Source organism: Zootermopsis nevadensis, unplaced genomic scaffold, assembly GCF_977971745.1.
Source record: "Zootermopsis nevadensis isolate Lab colony 2312 unplaced genomic scaffold, Znev_1.0 Znev_ptg000019l, whole genome shotgun sequence".
Taxonomy (NCBI): Eukaryota; Metazoa; Arthropoda; class Insecta; order Blattodea; family Termopsidae; genus Zootermopsis; species Zootermopsis nevadensis.
In genome coordinates this window covers 3,843,497-3,857,457 of record NW_028259151.1, presented here as the reverse complement: position 1 = coordinate 3,857,457, position 13,961 = coordinate 3,843,497, and the positions used below count along the sequence as shown (strand labels likewise).

At 37.0% G+C, this 13,961-nt stretch overlaps 1 protein-coding gene across 1 annotated transcript; it reads right to left on the bottom strand.

Annotated features, from left to right (window-relative positions):
* Window positions 1-1,282: 1,282 nt before the first annotated feature.
* On the bottom strand, window positions 1,283-6,796 carry Ldaf1 (Lipid droplet assembly factor 1). The gene is made up of 4 exons (XM_022082380.2): window positions 6,456-6,796; window positions 6,295-6,367; window positions 5,268-5,480; window positions 1,283-4,042 (listed from the first exon to the last, which is right to left on the bottom strand). Exons 1-4 carry the CDS (start codon window positions 6,456-6,458, stop codon window positions 3,780-3,782), a joined length of 552 nt encoding a protein of 183 aa, XP_021938072.1. The 5' UTR covers window positions 6,459-6,796; the 3' UTR covers window positions 1,283-3,779.
* Window positions 6,797-13,961: the final 7,165 nt, after the last annotated feature.

Here is a 13,961-nt window from a genome sequence, read left to right as displayed (position 1 = left end):
ATAAAAAGTACTTCATGATGCTATATATGTTTAGCCATGAGAATTTGTTAAAGAAATTAGAAATAGATGAACCATGAGATTATACACATTTATTTCACAGTTTCAACTTATATAAACCCTTCAACGAAAAAGGGGACACCATAAAAAACACCAAATTCCACTTAAAAAACTTTCTGCCATTCTAAACTTGTTGGTTATTAGACATGCATCTGAAGATATGAAATTTACAGCTACACCTCAGCAAAATAGTGCTTCATACATGCAAAGCCATTATATGGGCATTGGAAGAAAATATTAGAGCAATAAATTCAACCGTCATAAAACTGGAAAACTACAATACCAGTCAATAAATTCACTCTTGAATTCCACTGTTCTTGATGTGCTTGCCATAATTACAGAACCAAAACTGAAGAGATATTGCACAATATTCATACTGGACAGTGCAATAAAAGCTGATGCAAGCCTGTATGCACATTACTCAATGTTTCTTCAGTCATTATGCACTGTCAATTATAACTGGAAAAATCCAATATTGTGCAATTAATATTGCATATGTAGGTGCCCCTTAAGGCAAAATTTACTGGAAACAAGTGCTTTAAGATAGTAAATCATTTATATGTGGAAAGGAAAAGAGACCAGTGGTTTAGGGTTAAACGTGCCAACAATTTTCTTGTTAGACCTTCTCATTCGCCTTAAAACTGTGCAGAAAAGTAGACTAACAGGTGTTTTAATTATTATTGCTTTATTAGCATGAATTAGAATTCACTGCTTCCAGGATTCCTTCTTTCCTAACAAGTGTTTATCCTGGAAAAAAGAAAACCCAATCAACCAATTGGGGTAAATATTGTTGTAGCTTTTTGAACTGAATGCTGTGTTTAAAGATGTTACTGATATGGAAATATGGTAAATGGTGACAAATTAAATGTATTAGATTCTCGAAGATAGAAAGCACTGTAAGCACGTTATGAAGCATTATTAACTGGTAACTACCAGATAGAATTTGAGAACCCATTCCTAGTTACAGCAATCAAGGTCTAAAATAAATGAAGGTAAAACTGATGAAGACCAGCAGTCATACAAGTAAAGATAAAAAGAAACATGGAGATCAGATATTTCATAACTGGTAGTTGAAGGCTGACCATTAGCATGGTTAGGAAAGGACAACTTACTTTCCCAATGGTTATGTACCATACTCTTACTGGAGTAGGAAAGAAACAATCATAGTGAGGACTGTGGTCTTCGAGATTGTGATGATACACAGTTTTGTAGGTGGTAACCAATGTCATGGGGGAAACAGATAATTTATTTAATCTGTACACACACATACACACTGTACATTTTATATAATATTGGTATGTAACAAGTACTTACTTACTTCATGGATCTGAGTCCTTCCTGAAAAGCCAACAGTCGCTTCAGCCACTCAAGAAGTTCCCAACATTTTACGGAACCCAAAGGGTCATTACCATTTTCACAAGAGCCCACCACTGGTCTCTATCCCAAGCTAGATGAATTCTGTTCATACCACCCCATCCTATTTGCCTACTATCCATTTTAATATTATCCTCCCTTCCAGTATATAACAAGCAGCTTAACAAATATACAAAATAATCTTAAATGTGCGTGATGCTTCTGAGTTCTCTTCGCAACCATAAAATTATTAATAAATTTACAACATAGGAACAACTACATTACATCATAATTATACAGGAATTATCTTGAGGTGAACATACTAACAAAGGAAGACAGCTGTCTTCTGGGTTGTAGCCTCCATCATCAGGGTGTTCACCCTAATGATGGAGGCAGCAAGGACCTCTGAAATACTGGTAAACTTCTACCAGTCCACATGGAGCTACAAACCACAAGACAGCCACCTCAGGGTGAACTATCTAAGCATATTTTGATTTTGGATGACTAGCATTTTCATGCTTATGTACTTCCCATAGTTCATGATAAACACTAATGTTTGAGTTTTATTTGACAAATTTCCACACTTTCATACACTTCACCAATTCTGTTACTCTTCACAATTTCCTTTATTATTTAAAGTGTTCTTGTGTTTGGTATTATCCTCACTATTATACATATGTCATAGCTTAAGCAGTCACCGACTTCTTACTGCAGAGGCCAGGGTTCACACCCAGTTCAGCCCATGTTGGATTTGTGATGTTCAAAGTGACACTGGGACATGTCTTTCTCTCCAAGTTCTTCAGTTTTCCCTTGTCAATATCATTCCACCATCGTCCCATATTTACTCACGTATCGTCTGGCGGCTAGACAGCAGCAGCAGCAGTTCTACAAAGACAATGTCTTCCTCCCCCCCTTACAACAATACATAACAAATAAATAAATATTTCCACATACTTAACCAATGTGCCATTAACTCTTATTCTGACATTTGTGTCTGAGTTCCTCATAGTCACTGTCTTCTTCATATACATTCTCAGGAATATTCAAATCTATACATCCTTAATTCATAAATACTTCAGAAACATCAATACTGGGAGTTGTACATAAGTATTGTATTACTACAACAGTTACACACTTATCCTTCTTCCATTCTGACGGAATGGTTACTACATTCTTCTTCTTCTATGGCTCTCTGGTCCGTATTTGGTCCATGGCCGCCTCAATTCTCCTCTTCCATTCTTTCCTATCCTCCGCTGCTCTGTAAGGTCCGTCTGTTGGAGGCTTTGATTGAGGTTTCGAAACATCTTCCTTTTTTACGGTGCAAGGTTGTTAGCCTTGCGACCAACCCCCCAACCTGGAGGACCAGGGTACCTGTCTTAGTCTGACCTTTCCCCCTTGACCAATCTGGCTAGGAAGGCCCTACCAGTAGCTATGCTATGGAAATATCAAACCTGGTCTAAGAAATGAAAATATGTTCTGAACTAAATCAGGCTGTGCATAGATCTGTAACAAACTGTCAGAGACCTAATAATTTACAACTACACAAATCATGCAAGACCATGCAGATAAGAACTGCTATGAAGATTTGAATAAAAAATGTGATTACAAAATAACTTAAAAACATTCATACTGTAGGCAGGACTGGAACCTATAACCTTAAAAATAAGATAAATATGACCAGGCGATCAATCTAATCATCACCACAATTAATATTATACAAATCAGCCCAAAATGTTTATTTTCTTCGAAACCTAATTTAGATTTTCAATATATCAGTCGCAGCAATTAATTCATCATAATAAATGTTTAATAGATCAACTACTGTTTAAAAAAATAAACAAAAAAGCATTATTAGTTCTGTTACAACAAGCAGGTAAACATGTTAAATGCACATGTTATAGCTCAGTCTATTTCCTCAATAAGATCAGCTTAAATAATAAAACTCTACAAGATATCAGCATTGACATTAGCTAGCAGATACCAAGACGACAGTGCCAGATTTCTCTGTCAGATTTTCACCTCTTTGGGGTCATGAAATCTTAGCTGAAGGGGTGTCGTTTCAGTAGCATCGACAAGGTGAAACTGTAATGACGGTGCTCTGAAGAGCATCCCCGAAAATAATTTCCAGTGGTGCTTCCAAGAACTATACAGCCAATGACAAGAGCACGCAGCTGCCCAAGAACGATACTTTGAGGATAATGTCGTGTAATCTTAAATCTGGATCATCATTTGACTATAAAAAGGCCACTATAAGAATTTCCTGAACCATGTCATACATAACAATCACTACTAACATTTTACTCCTTCCAAATGCTGTAAAATTAAGATGACAACGTTAACAGAAATTAAGTTTACACAGAGAACAAAACCTAATCTTCATGATGGTCGTCATACTGCTGCTGGCCTGCATTCATCTGACTTTTCCTAGGACACACTTGCAATTCTCGCTTCATTAAAATACTTGACAGGTATTGCGACAGTGGGCTATTTTCTGAACTACTTTGCAACAATCCATAGGTTTTCATGAAGCCAAAGTATGCCACTCCTAATGTAGCTGCCACAGCGACCATCACAACAACCATGCCCAGCAGGACACCGCACAACAATATTGAACCCACTGTCAAGATTGTCCCTACAACAAAAAAACAAATAACATATTGCATAAACTGTAACATGTTCCTTGCACAGTACAAAAAATAGGCTCTTTAATTCAGGGGTTCTCAACCCACAGGCTGCATAAGGCCCACTGATGTCCTCACGTAGGCTGCACACATTTTTGTAATACTGTATCAATCAGTATGCAAGAAAAATAATCACCACCCAAGATGGATATTTAATTTTACATAAATAACAAATCAACAAACTTGTTAATGATAAATGAGAAATATGTAAACCTGTTTACAATACACTGAACTGTTATTTTGGACACTAACCGTCACCTTGGTTATTTGTTAAAAACACAATGTTTCAGAAACTGGCTGTCTACATAATCAGGTAAAGGTAAAGGTGGGTCCCGAAGACAGCTAGTTCGGCAACGCAGAAAATTATTTCATATTAACATATACTAAATATACTGAAATCCACAGCTAAAGTTAGAATTTCTGCTTTGTATTCAGGAGATCCCATGTTCAAATCTCAGCTTATAGACTATCTATGACAGGTGTGTTACATGGTTTCCTTCAGTCCCTCCATGCAAATTGTAGGACAGCACTTTAAATTAGAACATGATCACTTTCTTCCATATACTTTCCAATTCATTAATCATTATTAATTAACCAACCTATCACCCAATGCTATATAATCTGAGCCAATGACAGTGTCAGTAAATAAACAATAAATATACACTGAACACTAAAATACGTCACACTTCACCAGTTAAAAACACTTTTCAGTGAATAAAGTGTATCATGATACAATATAACAGATGGCCCTATATATTCATGAAAAGGAAAAATCAAACAAATATTTACAGAGTGTATTAATTGGTCTATTATAAACAACTTTGTTAATAGAGACCTTGCCTTCTCAAACTTTATCTGGCTTTCTGAACTAGCATTATTTTGAAACTGATGGTGATAATGATGATAATGTGAAAATGGTATATTAACACTGGCCACATCATAAGAACGGAGCATTATTTTATGATGGAATGATGTAATTGTGTTAAGTGAACAAATATGTGGATCTCTTAACACATGTTCAACATATACTTGCTTTCAATTAAAACAAACCACTAAAAAGAAAACTGGTATTATTTCAGCATTGACCCTTACATGTCAATAAGGTTTGCTTAAATCAAAGGCAAACAAGTCAAGATGCAGAATTAATATTCTAAAGTATATATGACGTTTACTAACCTTCAATAAAAATAAATCCAGTGAATGTAAGTATCACTGTCAGAACAGCAAATACAACAAACAGCAAAACTGGAATTCCACAACACAAAACCATAGCAAAAAGAAAGAGTGCCATTATGGGATGCTTCACCAAATATACTGCTAGCATGTCCAAGAACTCATAAATATGCAGTTCTCTCATTATTTGTTGAGCAGCCAGAACAATCTGCTGCCCTATAATATATAAAAAACAATAATATTACAAATAAAGGCAATCTTAAAATATGGACAATGATGAAGTTCAGAAATAAAATATTTGTGATCATCTACTTCAGCTTTCTGTAGAAACTCAGAAATAATGTTGACAGCTCCCTGGCTATATAATTTAATGTGCTACTTAAAATCTAACTCAATAAGGGACACAGCTTGTGCCCTACTTACACTTAATTCAGTATGAGGATATCTTCAGAAAACAAAATAAATATGCAAACATGAAACAACAAAAATATCAATATCATAGTTTTAGAAAATTTGTGCATTTATTGTTAGTGGCAGGGAGACAACAAACAAGAACCATGAAATGTAAGTTATTTAGCAAAGGGATGCATCAGTAAGAACATTAACCCTTATGCCAGTTACAAGAAAATATATATTTAACTAGCATAAAGAGCATAAGATAACAAATCATTGGCCAACATAACACCACTACAACAAAGATTTTGATGTCTATCATACAACTATAAAATACTATTTTAACAAACCAGAAGAATGTTGTTTGTTTGGGGATATTTCATATATACTGGTGTAACAAAAATCAATATGTTTTTATGTGATACCTACAGCGTAAGTCAAACAAAGGCATAACCCCAAATGAACAGAATGTATTACCTCAAAATAAATGACATAATTAAATAAACATCCAAATGTTGAGGTTTTGAATTAAATACAATATGAATAAACCAGAACATGGAGAGTTACACACAGATACCTATGTAATCTGGAACACAAATGGTGCTTTAAAAATAAACATCAGTACAACATTACTTACAGAGATAAAATGAACGGCTAAAAAACCAAACCAATATTTCTGGTTTTGAAGACTGACTGGTTTCTGTTTCCGACTGTAAACAAAAATACAAGGAGCTTAAAAATTACAATATTTCCTACGTAAATTCAAAATTGCCTAATATTCAAAATTAAATGTCTTACCATTTTAAGATACGTTTCTTTCAAATAGTTTCTTCTAGTACTTATTGAAATGCACAAAACTGTATCTGTTTGCAGTTTTCTCTGTTCATTTATCACCCAAATATGAAGAGATTACAATCTATGTCACTGTCATAGTTTCAATCCATTTGAAATCTAAAACCTTGTTCAATATTCTTAAAATGTTAAGTGTCTATTATTATTTGTTGAGAAAGTAAACCACTAAATTTTACACACTTGTACCAAATTCTTATATTCGGTTCTTGCAAAGAGTATTATTTACTGCAAACTAACAATCTTACATCCTTCTTCACTATATCTGGCGACAGTGACGTTTACCATTTACAAGGACAAAATGTCACAGATAGCATCACAGATAATCAAAGGAGGGATGGGAAGGAAACGTACAGTAATGTCAAATGCAGCATGGTGGGTCTTTCTTAGTGAATACGAATTGTTTTGTTAATGCATTTACACACAACAATAAATTATGAATCCATAACTACACTATATGTTATAATTAGATACCGTGACAAAAAAGTTCTCTGTAAACATTGGCTTTCATATCACTGTCGTAATCTAGAGTTGAGGATTTTTCCTGCACCAAAACAATTATTTACATTTTTCGGGAAAGCTAGTTCGACGTAACATATAATTGAGTAATTGTTCACTTTCGTCTTCGACACTTTTAAACCACCCCTATGATCAGAATCTTGCCACATTTTACTTGGAGAATAATTCTGGTCAACTCATGTCTCATCCAAACAAAAAAGAATGGTGGGCTTTGTGCTCCTGCTTGTGGAAACTTAATGTCGTCCACTTGCGTGAGAGTGACTGGCGGATATAATATCCACCCTCTCAATAAAAAAACAATCCCATCAGGCTGTATCTTGAATCTAAACCCATTTATTTTAACCCAATATTAATTAATAACAAACCTCAGAAATTTCATTTCTCCATTAAATCTTTTCAGTGGTGGATAATATTTTTCTTCTTTTGCGTGTACCGAATAGAACAGAATTTATTTGCTTTCCGCAAACCTTTCATAAGCCAGCGTAGCTGGACGACCGGGGTTTATTCCCGATGGGGGCAGAAGATTTTTCTTCTAGCCTCTGCGTAAAGACCGGCTCTACTACCCACCCAGCCTCCTGTTCAATGGGTACCGGGGGTCCTTTCCCAGGGGCAAAGCCGGCCGGGGCGTGATGCTGACCACTCACCCCCATCTAGTGCCGAGGTCAAGAATGAGTAAGAGCTATACTAATCTTCCCCGAAGCGTCTAAATGGCGTGTAGCTGGACAGCTTTATTTACAGTCCACAGATCAGGAGAAAATCCCTGCTAGGAATTCGATATACGCGCATGCGCAAGATTTCGCGGTGAGTGACGACCCATCCTAAAAGCATTCGTTCCACAACCACTGAACGAACAACAGGCTTTCATGTGTTCTAATGGGTTCAGCTTTAAGATTACCTCACAGCGACACAGCGATTTAATCTAGAATATTATCACAACACCCGCAGAACACATTAGAGGTGAACTCACTACACGCCACTCTCAACTGCTTGATGTTTTCAGTCTGTGTGTAGTAGCGTAAAGCTCTGACGTATCACACTTCCCACCAATAGCAGCCCTCTAGTCCAGCTGATAAGTAACATCAACAGGGATTTTCTCGTCATCTGTGGACAGTACCATTCTTTGTTTCTTTAATTTTTTTTCAAATCCTTCACATCTTCTCATCAACTACAGATTTGTTAATCATGGCTTTCAAGTATATGGTTTTCAATTTGTAATCGAACTTTTCAACCGCTGTAGTATGACTTGGTTTCACATATCTGCTCTGTCTTACTTACGTACACAAGGAAATATCGTCGACTTACGCACGAAGACATCAGTTGTGATGGCCAATTGAATCCAGTCCATATTTTCACACCCTATTCACTCTAGTTTAATTTTAATATTATACTTCCAACAAATGTTTTCCAGGTTTTTAAACTGATTTTTTTCCCCTGTAATTACATTTCTGTTTATATGAGTGTTACCAGCGGTTGAGGTTTCCCATATGATTCTGGTCTTCCTGCATTGTTTTTCGGGAACCCAACACTCGAAGTATTGACTTTGTGACGTATTAGTATCCTATATTCTTCACCAGTTATTATTGGTTCTTTGCATAAAGTGCATAGCGAGTCCGGTAGACTACACGACGCAAGGACTCTGAAACGTTGGTAAACTTCTTCTGGACTACAAGGTGCTATAACCCAGAAGACAACCATCTTCGTACTCACAGCCTCAGATCCTACTTAATTTAAGTTAATGTTGAATATTTTAAAATTGAGACTATTTTAAAATGCTTGACAAATTTATGTCGCGAAACGAGGAGAATATGATACCCCTACATGCACGTTTCAAAGGATATAAAGATATTCCGTGTATTCCGGTACGGAATACACTTTCCAAACTTTTTCATTTGACAAATGTTAATCACTAGTGTTCATACGTACAAATATAGCTGTCTGTGTCTCTGTATACAGCAGTAGCAGCTTTATGCTCATCTTAAACAACACACATCACACTAGTCAAGATATATTCGATATGCGGATATGTTAATACGCCATTCACGAATAATGACTTGGATATGAAATACAGCTAAAATACAGTGAACATTCAAGTGTTTGAGGTGTGCAATATAAGTATGCAGACAGCAAATAAAAACAAAATTAAAGGTAACAAAAGAAGTTTTATTATGATGTTATTATTATTTATTACCAATACGTTAATTTACAAAATCACATTGAATAAGATATTTATTTCAATTATGGTAATAAAACGTTCACACTACATGTTTCTGCAAAGTTTCCAATCATCAGATGTGCAGATATGTTGAACGTCATAAACATGCACTAAAATTGAAGATTTCTATCTTCTGGGTTGTTGCGCTGTGTAGTCTGGTCGACGTTAACCAACGCCCTGATGACGGAGGCGGTATGACCTCTGAAACGTTGGTTAACATCGACCAGACTACACAGCGCAACAACCCAGAAGACAGAAATCTTCATAATCATCACCCTGATGACGGAGGCAGTATGACCTCTGAAACGTTGGTAAACATCGCCCACACTACACAGCGCAAGAACCCAGAAGATAGAAATCTTCATACTCATCGCCCTGATGACGGAGGCAGTATGACCTCTGAAACGTTGGTAAACATCGACCACACTACACAGCGCAACAACCCAGAAGACAGAAATCTTCATACTCATCGCCCTGATGACGGAGGCAGTATGACCTCTGAAACGTTGGTTAACATCGACCAGACTACACAGCGCAACAACCCAGAAGACAGAAATCTTCATACTCATCGCCCTGATGACGGAGGCAGTATGACCTCCGAAACGTTGGTTAACATCGACCACACTACACAGCGCAACAACCCAGAAGACAGAAATCTTCATACTCATCGCCCTGATGACGGAGGCAGTATGACCTCTGAAACGTTGGTAAACATCGACCACACTACACAGCGCAACAACCCAGAAGACAGAAATCTTCATACTCATCGCCCTGATGACGGAGGCAGTATGACCTCTGAAACGTTGGTTAACATCGACCAGACTACACAGCGCAACAACCCAGAAGACAGAAATCTTCATACTCATCGCCCTGATGACGGAGGCAGTATGACCTCTGAAACGTTGGTAAACATCGACCAGACTACACAGCGCAAGAACCTAGAAGATCGAAATCTTCATACTCATCGCCCTGATGACGGAGGCAGTATGACCTCTGAAACGTTGGTAAACATCGACCACACTACACAGCGCAACAACCCAGAAGACAGAAATCTTCATACTCATCGCCCTGATGACGGAGGCAGTATGACCTCTGAAACGTTGGTTAACATCGACCAGACTACACAGCGCAACAACCCAGAAGACAGAAATCTTCATACTCATCGCCCTGATGACGGAGGCAGTATGACCTCCGAAACGTTGGTTAACATCGACCACACTACACAGCGCAACAACCCAGAAGACAGAAATCTTCATACTCATCGCCCTGATGACGGAGGCAGTATGACCTCTGAAACGTTGGTAAACATCGACCACACTACACAGCGCAACAACCCAGAAGACAGAAATCTTCATACTCATCGCCCTGATGACGGAGGCAGTATGACCTCTGAAACGTTGGTTAACATCGACCAGACTACACAGCGCAACAACCCAGAAGACAGAAATCTTCATACTCATCGCCCTGATGACGGAGGCAGTATGACCTCTGAAACGTTGGTAAACATCGACCACACTACACAGCGCAAGAACCCAGAAGATCGAAATCTTCATACTCATCGCCCTGATGACGGAGGCAGTATGACCTCCGAAACGTTGGTTAACATCGACCACACTACACAGCGCAACAACCCAGAAGACAGAAATCTTCATACTCATCGCCCTGATGACGGAGGCAGTATGACCTCTGAAACGTTGGTAAACATCGACCACACTACACAGCGCAACAACCCAGAAGACAGAAATCTTCATACTCATCGCCCTGATGACGGAGGCAGTATGACCCCTGAAACGTTGGTTAACATCGACCAGACTACACAGCGCAACAACCCAGAAGACAGAAATCTTCATACTCACCGCTGTGAAAACCTCAAATCTTACATTTTAATACCTCATACCTTTTTTTTCATAAGCTAGCAACTTCTTAATATTACATGACTTTTAACGTTAATTCCGTATATAAACACGTATCATAAGCTGTTTCTAGAGGTCGTTTAGGTCATCGAAGACTTACATATTTGCACTTGATATGACAAACTGCCGTCTCCCTCAATGCATTTTATCCACTGTTTCTTTCCGAAAACAGGGCAGTCCTTTTCTTTAAATATCTTCTTTATATCAGTTTCTCAATATTTTCATGTGTTGTATATAGAGATATTTCCAGACTTATTTTCTTTCGCAATTGATACTTTGTATTTAAAATTGGGCGTGTCGTACGGTAGTCCGACGTGATGGAGACAAAGGTGTAAATCATTTCCTGTAATCGTGATATCCATGAAGAATGTCTCACCCATACAGAACATAACTTGCATCCACCCGAATTATTTACAACATTCCTTAAAATCCAGGATTTTAGAGTACAGCTTTATATTTTGAATGTTTATATTTGTCGGTGTATTATGCATCGTCCGAATATGACTCACGACACTGGTCGCATTGCCCATCCAGGGGCATTCCACGGTCGGGACACTTATGAATGGGCATTCAAGGGGACGGTATTCACACTCACCTTCATGTGACAAGACATTCTGAAAAGTAAGTTGCTTTCTACATCCTCTCTCTGAAAATGGGCAGGAAAACCTCATTTTTGAAATCATTCTTTCTGCGAATATGTTTCTTGCTGTTGAAAATGGTTGCCTGCAGAGTGGACAGGTCGAAAGTTTCTCTTTGCAGTCGAAACAAATACTGTGCCGTTTCACACACGTGGCGATCAGTGAGAACATGTGCTGGACACATACTGGACACTCCAGCATGTCAAGCATTTTTGTCGAGAAGAGACTCATTATTATATTTCAAAGTTCCGACCTTGAACAAAGAAAGTCATTGAAGATGCGTACAATACATAGTAATGTCGTGAAAAGTATGCATTAATACATCCATTGCTTCACAAGAGGCTAGAACTCTTACGTTTCTAAATATTTTTTCTGAACAAAAGTTCTCATTTTAACATTGATAGTGCATAATATAAGATACAGACCTCGTTTAGTAATAAAAGTTTAGAAACTTTTTCTTCCGAGTGTATAAGATGTGACATCTGTAGTATGATTCATTTTATACATGCAGTAATAGATTTATGTGCCAAATAAATTAACATCAGGGTCAAAATTACATAAACGTGTTTAAGAAATGTGTATTCCCCATTATCGTATTCCAATGCCACCATTAAGTAACCGTTCGGTAACATAATCTTCATATGTTATCACCCACAAGAAGCAATGAATCAATATACTACATACCTCTGCTGATTGTGACTGGCGTGTTTCCCACTCGAACTTACTTTATTTATTTTTCTCACTCGTTCTTCGGCGATAAAACTTCTAATACCAAGTGAGTTTGTAGAGAATTCGTCTCTTTAACGAATGTTTATTATCGGTTTATCCCCCCCCCTAGACACGTTTGTTTGTGATGTTACTGCAGTAACTTGCGTTCTCTGTTGCTGTAACAATGTAGTTTCATGCGCAATAATGGCCAGGTAAAGCTTAATAAAGATTCTGTTGACATTAGTTACATGTTTTTTTGGCCGATAGGGGCACTGCTTGCAGCCAACAGATTAAACAATCCTGTTATTCTTCTTCTTTCTGTGGCCCTACAACCAGTGTGGGTCTTGGAGGTGAGAAATGGCCACTGAATTTTGCTTACGAAACAGCTAGCAATCATGCTTTAAAAATCAAAATTCTTCTGTTATTATAAATACATATATTAATGGTGAAAATTCCTTAATGTAATTACTTTCTGTAATGCTGTATTATATCATATATGTCAGTAAATAGCTGTTAAAATAATGTATTTAATCTATTGTATCATGATATATTCTACATCCTTGGCATAGGCTTATGAAGGATATATGGAATGTAAACAAATTCTATTTTATTTACACTTAATTAATTTTAAGAGCCACTTTACATATATAAAAAATGAACTCTTAAATGATCTACCAAGACTTTGGAAGATTCTGATAAACTTTATGCATAGCAAGAGTATTACAAACCAGAAATTACGAATACATATGAGCAATGCTTTTTTGTACAATTACTCTTTTGTTACAATAGTGTAGTTGATTGTAAATTACCGTCATAACTAAGTAATTTATATTTGTATTAGAAACATATTGTATTTGTGCTATGGCATGTTCTAGGCCTATGAAGGATTTATAGAATGAATTCTATTCTATGTAAGAAAATTAATTTTAAGTGTCTAATAGAGCTTTTATGCCCATTTCTGAAGTTTTTGACCCATATTGTTTGTTCTCTTATACCAGTGGTTCCCAAACCTGGGTAAATTACCCAAAAGGGGTAAAAGTGGTTTTTCTTTGGGTATTGACACACCTCGGAATTCACCGTAAAAGTGTAGAAGTACTCTGACGAAATCGACCAGTCATTTTGCACCGATACTCCAAAACAGTCTTAACAAGTATTCATTTGCTATTTAATAAATACGCCATACGCTTTTATTAGATTCAATCATTTTTGCCTCGATCACCCACTTAACAAAACTATCTTTTCTTCAAGGAATACTTTCGTGAACTAAAAAGTTCTGTATATCAGTGGATTGTAAATCCATTTCTGTGTGACTTGACAAAAATCCGCGTGTGTGTTAATGGTTTTGCAGAACAAGCAGTCAGTGCAAAATGTTATTTGAAGAAAAAAAGGACCATTTGGAGTATTTCTGGTTAACAATTCACGATGAATATCCTGTGGTAGCTGGGGAGGCCGTGATGAAATTATT

Excerpts from the sequence above, each read along its gene's own strand:
- Ldaf1 (XM_022082380.2), bottom strand. Across the intron at positions 5,481-6,294 it reads TAGCCGTTCATTTTATCTCT|GGCAGCAGATTGTTCTGGCT; the intron begins GTAAGTAATGTT and ends TATATATTATAG. Across the intron at positions 4,043-5,267 it reads TGGATTTATTTTTATTGAAG|GGACAATCTTGACAGTGGGT; the intron begins GTTAGTAAACGT and ends TTTTTGTTGTAG.